Here is a 20,236-nt window from a genome sequence, read left to right on the forward strand (position 1 = left end):
GAACCTATGAAGTGAGGCACAGGCCAGTTGGTGCTCTCTCAATGTCTGCTTATTAGGAGTGTGAGGGCGCTGCAACTTTTTGATGGCTTTGATCCAGTTGCCACGTTTAGCAACAAAGTCTTGCATTTTCTAGGTCTTTTAGGCAGGAGAAATAAAGGATACATAAAGCTGAAGACAGAAGAGCAGGAGACGAGTGGCACTCACGAGGGACTCCAGTGCTGTGACCAGAGGAGCATACCACACATGCGTGACTTCTGGTAGAAGTAGCTACAGGTCTCCCCATCTCCTACCCTCTCAGCAACAAAACCATGAGATGGGTGGAGACTGCTTCCATCCTGGTGCCTGAGGTTTCCAACCACTTCCATCCTGATCATCGACCTAACTTGCCCAGTCTTTACAAATTGCCTGTCGCTCTGTTGTACTAACCTTTCCTTGGGTATTCAGCAGCCAGAGTACCAGTGTGAACATATGAACCGAGCTAAAAATGGGCATGGCTACCACCCTGACAACACTACACTGGTTTGTGCATCAAGGGAGAGTCACACCATGTTCCCTGCACATGTGCAGTCAACACACCTCGCAATCTAGTTCAGTGTTGATCATCTGTCTGGTATTTTGCTTGTGTTCCCCCACATCTTCCCACATAACTGCTAGTGCAATGGCACCTCACGCCCATTATTACCAGCCATCCCTGCTGCAAGCAATCTTCCCTGCTTTCCATAACTTCCATGATGGTAGATGTTTAAAACTATTTTAAAGGGATAGCTTCCTTTCGTTAGCCCTCACGTTCCATTTCAAGGACAGTCCACAGATGTTTTACAGCAAGACTACCTCCTGCTGGCCTTGGAAGAAGGCACTGTCTCTTTCAGAACAACAGCCATGCCGCCTGCGACTACTGATAAATTGATAGTCCTTCCTGACTTAGGTTGAAGGATCATCCATTGTAGAGAAGAAAACAGTTCTCTTTACCCAGGGTTGCATTGATAACAATCACCATCAATTGGCATTTTGGAATGTTAGTTTGTTTGAGGATGTTAGCAGGAGTTTTGAGCTGATTTCTGACATCATTTACTGGCTGGCCCTTTAATGTGTGAAATTCAACTAAGGCATTTCATAGAGCGGCTGTTCAGCTGTTGTGACATCTATTTACATTATTTTCAGTTAACAATTTATGTATGATCTTGATACTGACAGTATAAATTAAGATTGTATACCCTCTTATGAGGGTACAGCTTGAAAGTAATATTTCAACAACAGAAATCAATTTTCCAAGGACTCTCTCAAATGGGGTAAGTAGATGCTACTACTAGGAAATATAAATCTATATTTTAATTAAAGGTTAGAGGCTGTTAACACAAATTTGCCATGAAGGCATCTCTGTGTCCATGTGCTGGCAGGCCTCTTCAAAGTGGAAGGCTCAGGCACATTGCCCCTGTGCCTCAAAGCCTCATGAGAACCAACTTCTACCCCGGCTGTGCTGCCACTGATGGCTCCTCAAGACTTATCCAGTTTGATGGCTGAAGCTTCATGATAGACAGCAATTAATTCAGCATCTATTTCTTTATTGATTACAAGGCCACAGATCACTGAAGGAGACGCAAATGTCAGAATGGGATTTGGCCATCTATCTACCAGGGGAAATGAGACTGCAGTCTTCATAAGTAAGTATATCCCAATTCAACTCCTTTTTGAAAAGGCGATGCATTTACAATCCTGCTCGCTTTGCCTCTTTTGGAGTGTTTTGTCTGATAATATTTCCCAGAGCGATGTTTCAAAGGAAAGATACATTTTTGCTATGTTTTTGAATTTGTAATCATTTAAAAGAAAACGCTCTTTCCCAAATCTGACGCCACTTTCACCAGCCAGACTGCATTCCATCTGCTTCATAAGGCACTTAATAGCTTTGTTTTTGTGTTTAGAATTCTGTTACCTTCTGGCCTTGTAAGTCAAGACACCTGTAATAGAACATCTCAGACACTCAGACATCGTGTCATCTTCTTTCAGAAGTGCTGAATTCCGCAGTCTGGCTAACATTTGAATCATGACTACCTCTCTGGGCTGCATTTTTGGAGCTTGTTCATCGGATTCTTTTGTCAGGAAGCACCAACCTGTGTTTTAGAAAACACTGCTCAGCGCTTCAAGTTCAGTGTACACCAATGAGCACTGATTTTACATGACCTGGCAGTGTACTCAAGGCAGCATCGGAGACAACACAGAAGTTCCTTTTGACTTCCTGTAATGGCAGTGTGGAATTACTGCCTGGAACTATGTAAAATGTAGCATGTTTACAACAACACACCTATGTTGTGACGAAGACTTGAAGTACGTTCCTTGTAGGTACAAATCCTCTTTGTACATATTAAACAAAGGTGTAATAAATTGCCCTATTTCCTTTGAATGCCAGGACGCATTACTTCCATTACCTCTCAATAAACCTACACGTGACAGTTCCAGAGATTTGGAGTTGATTCTGTTTTTGGCACCATATTGGTGCCTCTTGGGAGAAAAAGTATGGGAAACCTCAAGAGCAGAACTACTATGCTTGGTGATAATGAGAGCTGTTGTTGATCAACAAATGTACCTTATAACAAGAGGGTGCTACAGGCACTTGTGCAGAAACGTCACAGTGCTCATGTAAAGAAAACGTGTGGATAACATTGTATATATGTTGAAAGCACAGAAATAACAATTTTACTCACAACCCAAGATTTTGTTAGAATATATTCATTAAAAGATAACCTTTTTCGCATTTTTGCGTTTCTTATTGAATGTTGCCAAACACATATTAAAAGAAATTCACATGTCCTACTGATACAATGGATTACATCTATGCACACATTATTAGGTATTTTGGGACAAGGCGTAGAGTAATAGTCTTCCTAATAAATTGAAAGAGTGATGTAAATTATTTCCAGGGGACCACTGTACTGCTTCTCAACTCTAAGGACCGAGTTTACATTAGAAAAACTAGATTCCAGCCCTCCTTTTCCTGGTAGTAAAACAAACTAAAGATGGCAAATTATGCTGCGCCTCCTTGTGCATTTGCCCTCACTAAAGCTTAGCTTGTTAAAGAACTTGGGAAAGCGAGATAAGGAGACAGGAAGTGTAGAGTGACAGAAGTAAGAGGCATGAGGTGGAATCAAAACTACACAGTATTGGTATTCGGCAAACACAGTATTTAATAGCATCAGTAGTGTGGTCCTATAATGACTTTTGTCTCCTATCCTAATTGTTTCGGAAATAGGCTCTAAATATATTTGCTCGGAGATAAATATATCAGGGTCTCATTGGTCAGAGCAGCGGGATATTTCTTTTCTCCATGCACGTTTACCATGTACCAAACTTCTCACATAGCGATTGAGGCTGAGTTCCTACAAGAAACAGCAGGGTTAAATTATAAAGTTAATGGTGTAATAAGGAGAAAGAAGGGTATTACTTACTGCATGGGTGTGCAAGGACATGGATTTCATCCACTGCAACATAACCTGGATGCCCCTTCACTGATACTGCCTCAAATATCACCTGAAATAAAAAAAGAAACACAATAACCAAACATATTGGGGTTCACCTTCCAAATGGGTGATCTTAGCCACATGACTACTTAGTTGTGAAGTACCATGTTAGCCTCACTGTTTCTGACCTTTCCGGATCACCCAATGATTTGAAGTTATCAAATACCGCACCCAATATTAGTTGAGTGAAGTTGAAAAAGTTGGCCTTGACCCACCATCACCGTTGATTCTGAGGTAAGGCAGGTGTAGGAAGCAGACTGTGTTTAGCTGATGGGTTACTGTTAGAAATGGGGTCTTTGGTTGGCAGTCATGTTACCCCCTGTCCAAACAAGGACCCTCACTCTAGTCAGGTTAAGTCACACACAAGCCAAATTATCCTGTGTCCACCCTCTGGTAGCTTGGCACTGAGAAGTCAGGCTTAACTTTGAAGGCAATGTGTAAACTATTTGTGCAATAAATCATACAATACACAATATAGCACCACAAAAATACACCACACAGTGTTTAGAAATATATATACTATTTATCTGGATAAATGCAGGTTAAAACGATCAAAGATGCAATAAGTAAATGTAGAGATATCACTGTAAAATGATATAAAGTGTCTTAAGGCTTTTAAAAGCAAAACAAAGTCTCTTTCAAGCACAAAGTACCTGGTTCACATGAAAAATCTCCACAATTGGCCACAGAGAAGGAGACACGTGGAAGCAAATGGGGTGTGCGTTGATTTCTCTGGCTGCACTCGGCGATGTGTTGTTTAGTTTTCACGCAGGGACGGCTGTGCGTGGATTTCTGGCATTCGGTTGTGGATCCTCTTCGGGTTGCGGGGTTTTCAGACGCCCGGGGGACAATGTGTGGATGTCCGGCACTGCTAGGACGAAGTCACAGGAGCTGCGTCGATCTGGTAGGCGATGCGTCAAATTTTCTACCGCACTGCAGGCGCTGCGTCGATTCCTCTCTGGAAGTCGGGCTGTGTCATTCCGGCTCGGCTGTGTGTCGACCCGGTGAGGCTGTGTGTCAAATTTCCAGTCGCTAGGCTGGCGCTGCATCAATCTTCTCATTGCGAAGTCGGGCTGCGTCATTCTGGTTCGGCGTGTGGTGAAACTTTCACTGCGGTGCAGGCTGTGCATTGTTTCTGGCAGGCTGTGCGTCGAATTTCAATCACAAGGAGCCCTTCTTTTAGAGATGAAGTCTTTTTGGTCCTGAGACTTCAGGGAACAGGAGGTAAGCTCTATCCAAGCCCTGGGAGAGCACTTCTTCACCACAGCCAGAGAGCAGCAAGGTATCAGGGTAACAGTGAGGCAGCAGTCCTTCACAGAAAGACAGGTGAGTCCTTTGAGCAGCCAGGCGGGTCTTCTAGGCAAGATGCAGGTTCTGGTTCAGGTTCTCTTCTCCAGGAAGTGTCTGAATTGGTAGGGGCAGAGGCCCTGTTTTTATACCCAAATGTGCCTTTCAAGTGGGTGAGACTTCAAAGAGTGGCTTAGAAGTGCACCAGGTCCCCTTTCAGTTCAATCCTGTCTGCAAGGGTCCCAGTAGGGGGCGTGGCAGTCCTTAGTGTGAGAGCAAGCCCTCTACCCTCCCATCCCAGGAAGACCCATTTAAAATGCAGATGTATGCAAGTGAGGCTGAGTAGCCTGTGTTTGGGGTGTGTCTGAGTGAATGCACAAGGAGCTATCAACTAAACCCAGCCCGACGTGGATTGTAAGGCACAGAAAGATTTAGTGCAGAGAAATGCTGTATTTCTAAAAGTGACATTTCTAAAATAGTAATATTAAATCCAACTTCACCAGTCATCAGGATTTTGTCTTACCATTTTGGCCATACTAAATATGACCTTCCTACTCCTTTCATATCAGCAGCTACCACTCAAACAATGTATGAGGGCAGCCCCAAGGTTAGCCTATGAAGGGAGCAGGCCTCACAGCAGTGTAAAAATGAATGAAGGAATTTTACACTACCAGGACATGTAAACTACATTGGTACATGTTCTGCCTTTTGCCTACACAGCACCCTGCACTAGGGGTTAACCAGGACACACCTTAGGGGTGACCTGTATGTAGGAAAAGGGGAGTTTTAGGCTTGGCAAGTACTTTTAAATGCCAAGTCGAATTGGCAGTGAAACTGCACACACAGGCTTTGCAATGTAAGGCCTGAGACAAGGGGTGACACAAGAAGTGGGTGGCACAATCAGTGCTGCAGGCCCAGCAGTAGCATTTAATCTACAGGCCCTGGGCACACATAGTGCACTCTACTAGGGACTTATAAGTAAATCAAATAGCCCAATTAGGTATGATCCAATGTTACCATGTTGAAAGGGAGAGAGCATATGCACTTTAGCACTAGTTAGCAGTGGTAAAGTATGCAGAGTCTAAAAACCAGCAAAAACAGTATCTCAAAAGTGGAAGGAGGCAGGCAAAAAGTTAAGGGTGACTACCCTAAGGCTGTCAGGTCTAACAATTACTAATAGTGGATGGTCTATACAGTGAAAAGACCAGGTTTGTAGATGAGCCATTCTAAACACATTTCAATCTTACTCCCAGTTTGCACTCTGCAAATGGCGCTCATGCTAAGTATATCAACATCTGTACCACACTCTTAGTTGTATGTCTCAATCATTCACCATTTAAATCTGTATCTTTTCCTCATTGATTTTGTAGTAATGGTTGCCCTTTGGATTGAAAGGTGTAAGCTTACTAGTACCTCCAAACCCACAATGTTAAGAAGACCTCCTTCCAGGATCATCTTCCAGTAATTTCCAGTGGGTAAATTCTTTTGGATTAATAGAGCATAATATTTTGTGATACAGGTGCATGGAAATTATGTGAGTTCCACAGTCTGAAAAGCTTCGGGAAACTTATTGTTTTAAAGGGAAAACGTTTTTGACTGAGAACAGTACCCCCTGTTGCTTTTGGAGTCTTGGTAAGACTTCTGAGATAGTGTCTGATTCTAAGACTTACATGTTCGCATGCTATATAGGATTGCAACAGAGATGCAGCCTCATTTAGTGAAGCAGTCAAAGCTGGACATATTGTCCCAGAATGATGTTGTTGTAAGTTTAGGCCAAATACCTATTTTTATATATGTATGTATTTATTTATTGATTTTTTGATTCATTTATTTATGTATTTATGTATTTATTTATTTATTTATTTATTTATGTATGTATGTATCTATTTAGCGAGTGAGTTAGTTAGTTAGTGGTCAGCTTTTATTGTTTCGAAATACTCCATCAGTAAATTTATACTTCACAAAAACGTTTTAAAGCTGAATTTGAAAACAAGATGATGTACTAATTTTATTGATCTTTTGAAAGGAAACATACTTTACACCCATTGGGTTTGACCTTCTTTGGATGCCAGTATTGTCACAAATAAACAATTACTGAGAGGCATGCTGCCCAACCTTGTGAATTACCAGAAAGCAGGCTATCACAATACACCAACAGGCAGTATATTTTAACCGGTACAGTGCCTTGGGCGAGGTGATCTCGTCCAATGCACCGGTTCCCGGGTGCCTTGGACGAGATCACCTCGTCCTGCACCCATGGGCCGCCCACCCGGTCGTGGATGGAAGGGGAATCCCTTCCCCTTCGAACCCCCCCACCCCTTGTGAAGTCAGCGCGCATCGCACGCTGACAATCACAGAGGCCTCCTCCCATCGCGCTGAAAGCTCAGCTTCCAGCGCGATCGGAAGAGAAATGGAAAGCATTTCTCTTCCGATCACGTGGAGGAGGCCGGAGAGGCTTCAAAGGGAAGGAAATGAATTTCCTTCCCTTTGAAGTCTCTATGAGCGTTTCAAAAGCAATCCGGCTTTTGAAATGCCCACTAGACACCAGGGATTTATTTTAGAAAAGGAAACTGGCATGAGGGGAGCAACCCCTTGGGCAAGGGTTGCTCCCGGGGGGGCATTTTTTTTAAGGCCTTTTCTGCCCCCCCTGGGGGCAGAAACCTCTATGCACCAGGGATCATTTTTTTGTTTTGTTTTTGTTTTTAGAGGTGGGGAGCGACCCCTTAGGCAAGGGTCGCTCCCCTAGGGGGGAAATTATATTTAGGCCATTTCTGCCCCCCTTCAGGGCAGATTGGCCTATTTTTATGAGGCCAATCTGCCCCCAAGGGGGACAGAAACCACTAGACACCAGGGAGGTTTTTTTTTCTTCGTGAATTTCACGCAAGGGGAGCGACTCCTAAAGGCAAGGGTCGCGACCCCTAAGTCAAGGGTCGTCCCCCCCCGGGGGCAAATTTATTTTAGCCCATTTCTGCCCCCCTGGGGGGCAGATCAGCCTAGTTTAATTAGGCGGGCAGAAACCACTAGGCACCGGGGATTTTTGTTGTTGTTGTTGTTGTTTTGCCTATGGTGTGCGACCCCTTAGGCAAGGGTCGCTCCCATGGAGGGGCAAATTGTATTTAGGCCATTTCTGCCGCCTTTGGGGGCAGATCAGCCGATTTTAGGTCAATGGGGACAGAAACCACTAGGCACCGGGGATCTTTTTTTTGCGCCAATGTCACGCAAGGATAGCGACCCCGTAGGCAAGGGTCGCTCCCCGGGGGGATGGGGGGAGGGCAAATTTATTTAAGGCCATTTCTGCCCCCCTCTGGGGGCAGATCGGCCTGTTGTTATTAGGCCGATCTGCCCCAGGGGGGGCAGAAACCTCTAGGCGCCAGGGCAATTTTTTTAAATTTTTTTTTAGAGATGGGGTTTGACCCATTATACAAGGGTCGCTCCCCTGGAGGTCAAATTGTATTTAGACCATTTCTGCCGGCAGATCGGCTGATTTTAGGTCAATCTGCCCCCAAGGGGGCAGAAACAACTAGGCACAGGGGCTTTTTTTTCGCGCCAATGTCACGCAAGGAAAGCGACCCAGTAGGCAACGGTCGCTCCCGGGAGGGTGGGGGACAAATTTATTTTAGGCCATTTCTGCCCCCCCGGGGCAGATCGGCCTATTGTTATTAGGCCGATCTGTCCACAGGGGGGGCAGAAACCTCTAGGTGCCAGGGCAATTTTTTTTTTGTGTTTTTTTTTGTTTGTTTGTTTTTTTAGAGATGGGGAGCGACCCATTAGGCAAGGGTCGCTCCCCTGGAGGGAAAATTGTATTTAGACCATTTCGGCCAATTTTTGTTAGGCCAATCTGCCCCCATGGAGCCAGGGATTGGTGTGTGTGTGTATGCATGTGTTTTCATTAGGGAGGCAGCCCCTTGGGTAAGGGTCGCTCCCCGTGGGAGCATATTACTGTTGGCCATATCTGCCCCCGATTGGGAGCAGATGGGGCTATTTTTGGAAGGCCCATCTGCCCGAAGGGGGGGCGGGGGCAGAAAGCCCACCAGAGGCCAGGGAAGTTTGTTTCCAAAAATAAGAGGGTGGGGGTATGGCCATACCCCCACCTCAAATAAATGGGGCCAAAGTTGTTTGCAGATGGGGCAATTACCCCTGATCCACACCCCGGGGGGACAGAAAGTCTACTAGATGCCAGGGAATTAAAAATATATATATATATTGGGGTGGTGGCTACCAACCAGTATGGGCCTGGTTACGCCCCCACCTCAACTGAAGGGTGTAACAGTCTTTCAGCTCTCCCACGCACTCTAAAACATCTTATCCCACAGCAAGAAAGAAGGCATTTGATTATTTTGGGTTTTAGTTTTACATTTGGGCCCTGAGAAAACTTGGCTTACTCTCAAAATCGTCCCACTTGGAATGGTAAGCGCTGCACTTTATGGACTTTGGGACGCTGCCATGTAGAAAAATATACAAGACCTGGACACATCTGAAAACTAAACATCTGGGTGATTCCAGACTGGTGTGTTTCACATGCACCCCGCACCATTTTTGTACCCACAATCCCATGGAAACCTCCAACTTTTCTGGAAATCACACATTTTTCCCACGTTTTTGTGAGGGAACCTTCCGGAATCTGCAGAAATCCACAAAATTCCTACCACCCAGCATTGTCTAATCTATACCGATAAAAATTCTGCTGCACTTGTCAGCCTAAAAATGTTTTTTTGCAAACTGCCCTTTTGGACCCCCTTTGTTCCCCCTCAATATCGACATGTTTTGGCTCTTCCCTTTCACAAGCACTTGGCCCACCTACACAAATGAGGTATAATTTTTACCGGGAGACTGAGGGGAACATTGGGTGGTATGAAATGTGTCCCAGTGCGGTGATCCGACACAGAAATGTGGGAAAAATGTGATTTTTAAGCAAAATTTTAGGTTTGCTGAAGATTCTGGGTAAGAAAACATTGGGGGATCCACGCAAGTCACACCTCACTGGACTCCCTCGGGTGTCTAGTTTTCAGAAATGTCTGGGTTTGGTAGGTTTCCCTAGAAGGCTGCTGAGCCCAGGACCAAAAACGCAGGCACCCCCCTGCAAAAACAGGTAGTGTTGTATTTGATAATTTTGATGTGTCCACGTTGTGTTTTGAGCCATTTCCTTTTGTGGGCGCTAGGCCTACCCACACAAGTGAGGTACCATTTTTATCGGGAGTCTTGGGGGAACGCTGGGTGGAAGGAAATTTGTGGCTCCTCTCTGATTCCAGAACTTTCTGTCACCGAAATTAGAGGAAAAAGTGTTTTTTTGGCCAAATTTTGAGGTTTGCAAAGGATTCTGGGTAACAGAACCCAGTCAGAGCCCCACAAGTCACCCCATTTTGGATTCCCCTAGGTGTCTAGTTTTAAAAAATGTGCTGGTTTGCTAGGTTTCCCCAGGTGCTGGCCTAGCTAGAGGCCACAATCCACAGGTAGGCACTTTGTAAAAAACACCTCTGTTTTCTGTGAAAAAATGTGATGTGTCCACGTTGTGTTTTAAGCCATTTCCTTTCGTGGACGCTAGGCCGACCCACACAAGTGACGTACCATTTTTATCGGGAGACTTGGGGGAACGCTGGGTGGAAGGAAATTTGTGGTTCCTCTCAGATTCCAGAACTTTCTGTCACCGAAATGAGAGGAAAAGGTGTTTTTTTGGTCAAATTTTGAGGTTTGCAAAGAATTCTGAGTAACAGAAGTTGGTCAGAGCCCCACAAATCACCCCATCTTGGATTCCCCTAGGTGTCTAGTTTTCATAAATGCGCTGGTTTGCTAGGTTTCCCCAGGTGCCGGCTGAGCTAGAGGCCAAAATCCACAGGTAGGCACTTTGTAAAAAACACCTCTGTTTTCTGTGAGAAAATATGATGTGTCCACGTTGTGTTTTGGGCCATTTCTTTTCGTGGGCGCTAGGCTTACCCACACAAGTGAGGTACCATTTTTATCGGGAGACTTGGGGGAACGCTGGGTGGAAGGAAATTTGTGGCTCCTCTCATATTCCAGAACTTTCTGTCACCGAAATGAGAGGAAAAAGTGTTTTTTTGTTGAAATTTTGAGGTTTGCAAAGGATTCTGGGTAACAGAACCTGGTCAGAACCCCGCAAGTCACCCCATCTTGGATTCCCCTAGGTCTCTAGTTTTCAAAAATGCACAGGTTTGGTAGGTTTCCCTAGGTGCCGGCTGAGCTAGAGGCCAAAATCTACAGGTAGGCACTTTGCAAAAACACCTCTGTTTTCTGTCAAAGAATGGGATGTGTCCACGTTATGTTTTGGGGCATTTCCTGTCGCGGGCGCTAGGCCTACCCACACAAGTGAGGTATCATTTTTATCGGGAGACTTGGGGAAATGCTTGGTTGAAGGAAATGTGTGGCCCCTCTCAGATTCCAGAACTTTCTGTCACCGAAATGTGAGGAAAACGTGTTTATTTCGCAAAATATTGAGGTTTGCAAAGCATTCTGGGTAACAGAACCTGGTCAGAGCCCCACAAGTCACCCCATCTTGGATTCCCCTAGGTCTCTAGTTTTCAAAAATGCACAGGTTTGGTAGGTTTCCCTAGGTGCGGTTTGAGCTAGAGGGCAAAATCTACAGGTAGGCACATTGCAAAAAACACCTTTGTTTTCTGTCAAAAAAATGGGACGTGTCCACGTTGTGTTTTGGGGCATTTCCTGTCGCGGGCGCTATGCCTACCCACACAAGGGAGGTATAATTTTTATCGGGAGACTTGGAGGAACATAGAATAGCAAAACAAGTGTTATTGCCCCTTGTCTTTCTCTACATTTTTTCCTTCCAAATATAAGAGAGTGTGTAAAAAAGACGTCTGTTTGAGAAATGCCCTATAATTCACATGCTGGTATGGGCACCCCGGAATTCAGAGATGTGCAAATAACCACTGCTCCTCAACACCTTACCTTGTGCCCATTTTGGAAATACAAAGGTTTTCGTGATACCTATTTTTCACTCTATATATTTCAGCAAATGAATTGCTGTATTCCCAGTATAGAATGAAAACCCACTGCAGGGTGCAGCTCATTTATTGGCTCTGGGTACCTAGGGTTCTTGACAAACCTACGAGCCCTATATATCTGTGTAACCAGAAGAGTCCAGCCGATGTAATGGTATATTGCTTTCAAAAATCTGACATTGCATGAAAAAGGTACAGAGTAAAACGTAGAGAAAAATTGCTGTTTTTTTCACCTCAATTTCAATTTGTTTTTTTTCAGTTGTTATTTACTGTAGGAAACCCTTGTAGGATCTACACAAATTACCCCTTGCTGAATTCAGAATTTTGTCTAGTTTTCAGAAATGTTTAGGTTTCTGGGATCCAGCATTGGTTTCATACCCATTTCTGTCACTGACTGGAAGGAGGCTGAAAGCACAAAAAATCGTAAAAATGGGTTATGTCCCAGTAAAATGCCAAATTTGTGTTGAAAAATTGGGTTTTCTGATTCAAGTCTGCCTTTTCCTGAAAGCTGGGAAGCTGGTGTTTTAGCACCGCAAAGCCTTTGTTGATGCCATTTGCAGGAGAAAAAAAACACAAGCCTTCTTCTGCAGCCACTTTTTCCCATTATTTTTTTTAAAAAAACGAAATTTTCACTGTATTTTGGCTAATTTCTTGGCCTCCTTCAGGGGAACCCACAAAGTCTCCCTATGATGTTGGAAAAAAAGGACGCAAATTTGGCTTGGCTAGCTTATGTGGACAAAAAGTTCTGACGGCCTAAGCGCGAACTGCCCCAAATAGCCAACAAAAAGGCCTGGCACAGGAGGGGGAAAAGGCCTGGCAGTGAAGGGGTTAAGAAAGGAGGGAGCATTCAAACCTTTTCAGTTTTAGTGGAGTTTAGATTATATGAGAAGTGCTGTAGGGGGTGTGGAAAGTTATTACGTTTTGTTTGCGACCTTCATATATTTCTTACAAAAACTACACAAACACCCAAGAGTCACAATGTTCTATATGAGCTGAACTTTTACATGAAAATGTGGACTTCCTCACTATAATACTATCTCTTACTCCTATTTTTAACATTTTGTTCGCAGGCAGAACCACTCATTCTCCTTCATAAATTTTAAACCACCCACAAGAAAAAGCTAAGAAAGGTATGTGGTTCTGTACAGAACAAGCCGTAAGTAAGGGAGGCAACGTGGTTTCACAACACTGACAATGAAAAGCTATCCACTAACTCTTGAAACAAAAATACTGTGTTAGGGCACATGGAAATCAGTAATCCACAGCAATCCACAGTAATCCACTCGAACTACATGAAAGACAAGAATCACAAATTAGTCTAAATATTATTTGCATAATAATAAACACTGCACACCTCTAGTGCAGTGATATATTATTTGACTGCTTGGAAAAAATGAAGTGCTGGAGTTGGTAGATGTTGCATTTCCGAAAATACTCAGGTTACAGAAATTATATCACATGGTTAAGCACATGCCCTACAATTTGACCTTGAAGACCCATGAGAGTGTAGATGGGCTGCAAACTGAGTACACTGGTGGCCTTCACCATTGTTAACAGGTGCAGGACTGATCCTGTGCATTTGTGCATTTACATTTTTTTCAAAGAGGTTGGCACCTATCTGCCTGTCTAGAGCACAGTTATTTATTCTGTGTGGAGGCTGCTCCAAATAACATTGACCTACCAATGATGGCTACTCCTCGAAACATGGCACACTAAAGAATGGACACAAACAGCAAGTGGCAGCAGAAGGACTTTCGTGATGCTGACTTGGAGTATCAGTTAGGCGAGAATGGAGTCAGAAATCTCCTATTCACAAACTCACCCACCTATATATTCCTCACAATAGCTCAAGCTTCCACTTCGGAGACGGGTCTATAACTTGCATGTCCCTCATGTCTTAACTGTTCATGTCAGGTAAGAGACAAAAACTAGTAATAGTGTGACCTGCTGGATCTATTCTGTGGGAATGGAAGATTGCACTTATTGCCTTCTGTTAGGCTGTCATACTGTCATATTGGCCCTGATATGTGGGGAAGTAAAACTTGCACTGCCAATTTGTACCTGTTCTGTGATGGGAAACGTGTGTACTGATGCCACCTTGGCTGTGAATGTCCTCTGAAGTTTGGAAGCTTGCAGTGTTTCTGCCCAAGGTGTACATGTTCTAATGGACAGGGGTTCCCACTGCTGCTGCTGCACCATTCATACAAAAACAAAGGATATTTTGATTGCACTTGCATGCCATGCCAAGACCAGTCCGGAGTTTTGTTGGACCCAGGGCAAAAGCTAGTTGTGGGCTTTGACCCTGGGAATCTGATTTCAATCAGAGCTTCCAAGTTTGACCAAACGGTGTGACCCTGGGAAACGATGTTTCTTGGCTCTACCTTCTTTCTATGATTGTCACATTTGAGAGTCCCTAGAAATAATTCCGTTCACGAGGTATACTGTGCACAAACCTAACTTATATATGTTTTAATAGACCAAATATTGCTACATCAGTAATAACAATAAAAGCTCTGTACAGAGAGCAAAAGATAACTGGCTTCTTGGGTCAGTAATAAAATTGCCATTGGAGCAGAAGAGGGGCAAATGTGATACCCATCCATGATCCCAATTGCACAAAGTCTAATCGGAAACCTGTTCTCAATCCTGACTTCCAAGCTTGACCAAACAATTTTCGCTTAGGATATTACTTTTCATCACTGTGCCTACTTTCCATGATCATCACATCTAAGTGCAACTTCAAATAATTCATTTCATGGTGTACACTGTACAACAATCTGTCTAATGTATGGTTTAGAATACCATAGTGTTGTGCTCCATTAATAAGACAATTAGCTTCCCTCTTGAGTCATTGACAAAAGTGTCACAGCAAAAAGAGTTTGGCTCACTGATTCTGATACAGGCCTCTCAGTGCAGTGATATAATCTTAGGAGCTAAAGTGAAACAATCCAAAATACACTTTCCATGTAGAAGTTCACACTTCAACTATTATTAAGGTGGGAGTGGGAGACACTTGCAGCAGTGCACGGAGTCCGAAGTGACCTGTTCTCCTCAGCCTTTGCTGCGCTTCTTTTCCAAAGAGAATACAACACAGACGTGGCCAAGGAAAAATATGTGATCCAGCAATCACTGCTTCTCTATCACTGCCTTACAGGTACAGGCAGTGAGGAAGGAGATGCATTGGTACTGGGTGTGCGCTTCCAGGCCTGAAGGCCTATGTAGTCCCATTTCATACACACAATCAGTTATGAAGGTGGCTTTCCTTAATGAGCACTGTTAAGGCTACAATCAATGTGACTTGCCCTGTCAAACATGCTGCATGTGGGGACAGCCTCTCCAATACTACTTTGCAAGGCATCTTCAAGTACTGCGCCCTGAGGAATTTTACCCCATCAATACCTAGCTCCTCTTCTAAGACTTGTGAAAATGCCTTATTAAGCAGAGCTAATTTAAAAATATTTGATGTGAGATACCCACATGCCTGGGGAAGATACCTGACTCCTCAGGGGCAGTATTTGAACCTCAAAATAGTTAAATGTAAAAAGAAGTAGGATCTGTTGCTTGGCACTCCCATTTTTATCTTGTAGGAAGGAGACACCAGAGAAAACAGTTTAGCTCACTCACATGCAATTGTAATGCAGGTATTTTAGTTTAACAAAGCAAAACATTGTCAGCATAACTGCCATAACTGCACCCACACCTGGTCTGTTTGTGGAGACTGTATAACAGTCCTTTAAACCTTCTCACTCACTCTTTTGTGTGTTAACTACGTGTATTGCACCTGTCCTAAATGTATGGGTGAATTGAGTGATCAGTGCACAAAGTGAGAGGGATGCAGCAAGATCCCAATCCAGAAGCTATTTTTGGCCAGATCCCAGGTTTACCTGGCCCTCGAGAAATATGCTGAAATTGCTCTGGTGCAAATCCTGACATATGGGCACAGTCAGCAGCACCCGCACATTGTCTATCTTTTCATTCCTAGCAGCAACCTGCAGGTGATTAAAGTGCTTTCTTATTTCTGCTTCCCGCTGGGCCCAAAACAAAGGCCTGATTTAAAGAGACATCAGCCCTCCTTTTGTTCCATTATCTTCCCAGCTAGGAGTTCCCTGGAGCCCAACTCCAAGATGGCAATACAATGGAGAGAACAAAGGCACACAGCTTGTTATAATTTATGAACATTTGATAAGTACTTAAGGGAAACGTGATTTGGAGGTATGTTTTTGACTTTGTTCAACGCTTCTGTGTAAGATATATGCATGGACCATAAGAATGTCATCTGCATCATAAATAATCACTCAAATACCAATTTAAATAGCACATACTAATTATTCTTTCTTTCTCTCTTTCTTTATTCGGTTCTATGAAATACAACCATCACATACAAACATCACTGTTACAAACATAAAAACTTAAGAAAAGTCATAAAAATCACAAACGGGGTAAAATGAACTTTTTTTTTTTTTGTATTATTATTTTATAGCACTACTCATCGCTATGTAGGGTGTCAGTGTGCTTTACATCACATGCACACCTTATATAGAGCCAATAACTCATAAATGTGCAAATCAATTTAAAGGAAATGTTAATTAAGACAATGAGGGTTTCAAGGGGTTGGACTCACATATTGTACTTAGTGGTGGGCACTACAAGTTAAGAGTGTATGGTTGGGAGAAACACAAAGTCAGGTGTTTGGTGTCATTACCACTCACAGCAACTGATGTTTGCACCTTACAATAATGACAGTTTGAGGAAATAAATATGGTCCTAAACTCAATTTGCATGTAACTCCTTGATGCCCACCCATAGCTCACTGTGCTATATGAGAAGGGAGGCAGCTTACAAAAGTAAAAACAAAGGATCTCTGCATCAAAAGCAGTAACCCACTTAAAATATCTAAAGTACAAATATCTTCTCTGTATGTTACACAATGTTCTGTGCAGCAGGCAGATAAATCTCCAGTGCAACTTTATTTGCCAAAATTGTGACCGATCAAATCACACAACTCTGCATCAAGTGAATAATACACCAGTTATTATACCCTGATAGCTGATGCTCACACAAATATATCTTTAGAAGGTGCCTTAACTCTGTAAGATAATTTAAAATCCACCCTCTTTGTTAGTTAAGGAGGCCAGAACAGATTTACTTTCACTGTTCTTGTCTCGAATTTCATTGATGCACTGTTTAAAAAAAAATCAAATGTATATTTTGACTCAGATTCTGTTTTTCATGACCGTGCCTGCTTGATTCCACCCTCTTTCCGTTGCCACACCTTGACCCTAACTTATGCGTCTCAGAGTAAGTATTTTCCAATTCCAGCACTGTGTGTGATGTTCCTTCTGCTACCGCTGCCTGACTTTAACTTATTATTAGTGTCAGTCAGGGAAAGTTGCTCTGCTGATGTCCCTGTCAAAACTTTCTTGTGTGGTGAAACTCAGTATAGTACACAAAAGCAGAACAGTTCATATTGCCATTGCTTATTTTAATGTCTGATGGAGTACATGAGTGATCAGAGTTTGCTTTTGGTTTTATGAGTAAAACAAGCGATAATTTTTATAATGGAGTAGATGACTTTGTACAATCTTAAAACATAGCTGTCATGTGTAACACCACCAGACAATTCTGCCATGTTAGCCCAAAAATAGTTTGCATGCTGGATTTTGCAGACCATGATGAAATTGTTAAAATCAAAACTACAAGCCCCACAATGCAACGTGTTGTTGGTTGGGAGAAAAAAAAAGCCTGATAGTGTCCTGTGTTGTAGTGCCAAACTGCAGGGCTGTGAAATTCACAATAAAATGTAGCTCCTGACTTTCAGCCCTTTTTCTTGTAGGCTATTTCGGGTTAACGACCCATTGGGTAAGAAGGCAAAGCCGGCCTTTTAGATGCAAAAGCCAGCAAATGGATACACATTAACCCTCCCTATAAACGTCCATTATTTACCAGAACAATGCGAGTGGTAGCAATTAGTTGTATCCAGAGTCAAAGAGAGAGGAAATATAATGGCCTGTCACCCCTTTTTTCAAAGCAAAACCTCGGCCTTGGAAGTTGCTGAAAAGTAAATGCACACGTACACCACTGTGAAGCACGCTGCATTGAACACGAGCAGCACATGCTGCAGTTGCTGCGCCATACGGATCGTCAGTGTTTGGTAACCAGATGTCTCGGTTTTCAGGTGCTTTCCCAGCATCCTGGAAGTTTTTGCTAAATGCACACTCGTTTTGACAAAGAATTGTGCTAGCATGCACATTAAATAAATCCCTGTGCGTTCGCACATTTCCATCGACCCTCTCATCACACCATGGACAAAAGTTGAGTTCATCAAAGTATTGTCTGCTGTGCTACCTCTCATTCATCATGCTACACGGCAGGGTTTAATGAGGGATGAATCTGTGTCAGCTGAACCAATCAGACATTGCATGGACTTATCAGCCTGTTCTTGTGACAAATCACAGTAATGGGTGGTGAGTGTTGTTGTCAGGTCGGTTTTATCCGAGGCTGCACAATTCTATTTATCACGCGAGAAAAGAAGCTCTTCGTATTTTTGACACACTTAGGGCCTCATTCTAAGTCTGGCGGGCGGCGGAGGCCGCCTGCCAGACTTCCTCCCTCCAGAATACCGCACCGCGGTCGGAAGACCGCTGCGGCTATTCTTAGTTTTACACTGGGCTGGCGGGCGACCGCCAAAAGGCCGCCCGCCAGCCCAGTGTAAAACTCCCTTCCCACGAGGACGCCGGCTCAGAATTGAGCCGGCGGAGTGGGAAGGTGCGACGGGTGCAGTTGCACCCGTCGCAAATTTCACTGTCTGCAATGCAGACAGTGAAATTCTTTGTGGGGCCCTCTTACGGGGCCCCATGACAACCCATACCACCATCCTGTTCCTGGCGGGAGAACCGCCAGGAACAGGATGGCGGCATGGGTTGTCAGAATCCCCTTGGCGGCGCAATGGGCAGCGGAAAACCGGCGGGAGACCGCCGGTTTTCCACTTCTGACCGCGGCAAAACCGCCGCGGTCAGAATGCCCTGCGGGGCACCGCCAGCCTGTTGGCGGTGCTCCCGCCGACCCTGGCCCCGGCGGTAAGGAACCGCCGGGGTCAGAATCAGGCCCATAGTGTAGAATATAAATAATTCACTTACCGACTCCCCCTCATATAAACACAAAACGAAGTTTATCCAGTCCGATCTTCTTCGTTTGCTTCCTTGATCTTGCAGTCTTGCTAGATCTACCTAAAACTTTGATTATTTCTTTAGGGCTTCGATAGTTTGCATGCAAAGAATGAAGCCCATACATAATAAATACTTCATGGGAAAACATTTTGGTGGTGGCGTGAGAAGAGGTCTATGAAATGAGAGAAGACTGTGCTGTGACATTGTTAAACCTGTCAGCATTAGGACAGTCTTCCTCCAAACGTTTTGCTGTCACTCCTCTTTTCCTGAAATAGTTTTTGTTGGCCTTAAGACTCTGCACTCCCTACCGCCGCGAACTAGAGCTAAAGTGTTTGTGCTCTGTCCCTTATAATGGCGCAATTGGCTTACCCTCAATTGGCATATTTAATTACATGTAAGTCCCTAGTAAAGTGGTACAACATGTACCAAGGGCCTGTAAATTAAATGCTACTAATGGGCCTGTAGCAGTAATTGTGCCACTCCCTTGAGTACTTTTTTAAACATGTCTCTGGTCTGCAATTGCAGCCCGTGTGTGCATTTTTAAGCTGCCTTTTCAAATGGGCAAAATAAACCTTTTGCCAGACCTAACCCTGCCTTTTTAATACATATACATCAGGCTTAGGGTAGGTCCTAAACAGCCAGTAGGGCCAGGTTATAGGTTTTTTAAATCCTGGACATGTACTTTTATGTTTTACATGTCCTGTTAGTGAAAACTTCCTAAATTAGTTTTTTTGCTACTACAAGTCCTGTCACTGCCATAGGATAAAATTGAGTTAACTCATTATATTTAATAACTGATAACTTTTGATTGGAAGCAGGTAGGAAAATCATGTTTGGTGTCTGAGCGATTGTAATTTAAAACCACCTTTAAGGGTAAAATCAGATTTTAAGTCACAATACTGAAAATTCCACTTCTCGAAAGTTTGCATTTTCCTGCCCTAGCCATTTGGTGCCTGCAGCCTCTTCCTGGGTCACATGACTAGGTGTAGATGGCAGTCAGCCTTTGTATATTCCTCCCAGACAGTATCGCAACAGAGGGTATGGGTGTTGGCATGGTGGGCCATCTCTGACTTGGTAGGCCCATTGTCAGATCAAAGAGCAGCCTGTCTTCTTATAGTCAGTCCTCAGAGTAGCTAGAGAACAAAAAGGCTGAGAGAATTCAAACTGTAGCTGGCCAGGTTAAAACTGGAGGCATAGGAGAGAAATACTGAGGCTGAGAAGGCATTGGCTGAAAATAAGCTATTACTGGCTTTTGAAGTGAGCATGAAGGGCCTGAAATTGAATGACATGCAAGTAGAGC

At 43.7% G+C, this 20,236-nt stretch overlaps 1 protein-coding gene across 1 annotated transcript in view; it reads right to left on the reverse strand.

Moving 5' to 3' along the window:
• PTPRT (protein tyrosine phosphatase receptor type T) overlaps nt 1-20,236 on the reverse strand; it is a 1,804,620-nt gene that overhangs the window by 1,293,519 nt on the left and 490,865 nt on the right. Inside the window, exon 4 of the mRNA XM_069243772.1 lies at nt 3,441-3,522. Within this exon, the coding sequence (XP_069099873.1) occupies nt 3,441-3,522 (82 nt within the window). The remainder of the gene's footprint in view (nt 1-3,440; nt 3,523-20,236) is intronic.

The sequence above is a fragment of the Pleurodeles waltl genome, chromosome 7, assembly GCF_031143425.1.
Source record: "Pleurodeles waltl isolate 20211129_DDA chromosome 7, aPleWal1.hap1.20221129, whole genome shotgun sequence".
Classification (NCBI taxonomy): Eukaryota; Metazoa; Chordata; class Amphibia; order Caudata; family Salamandridae; genus Pleurodeles; species Pleurodeles waltl.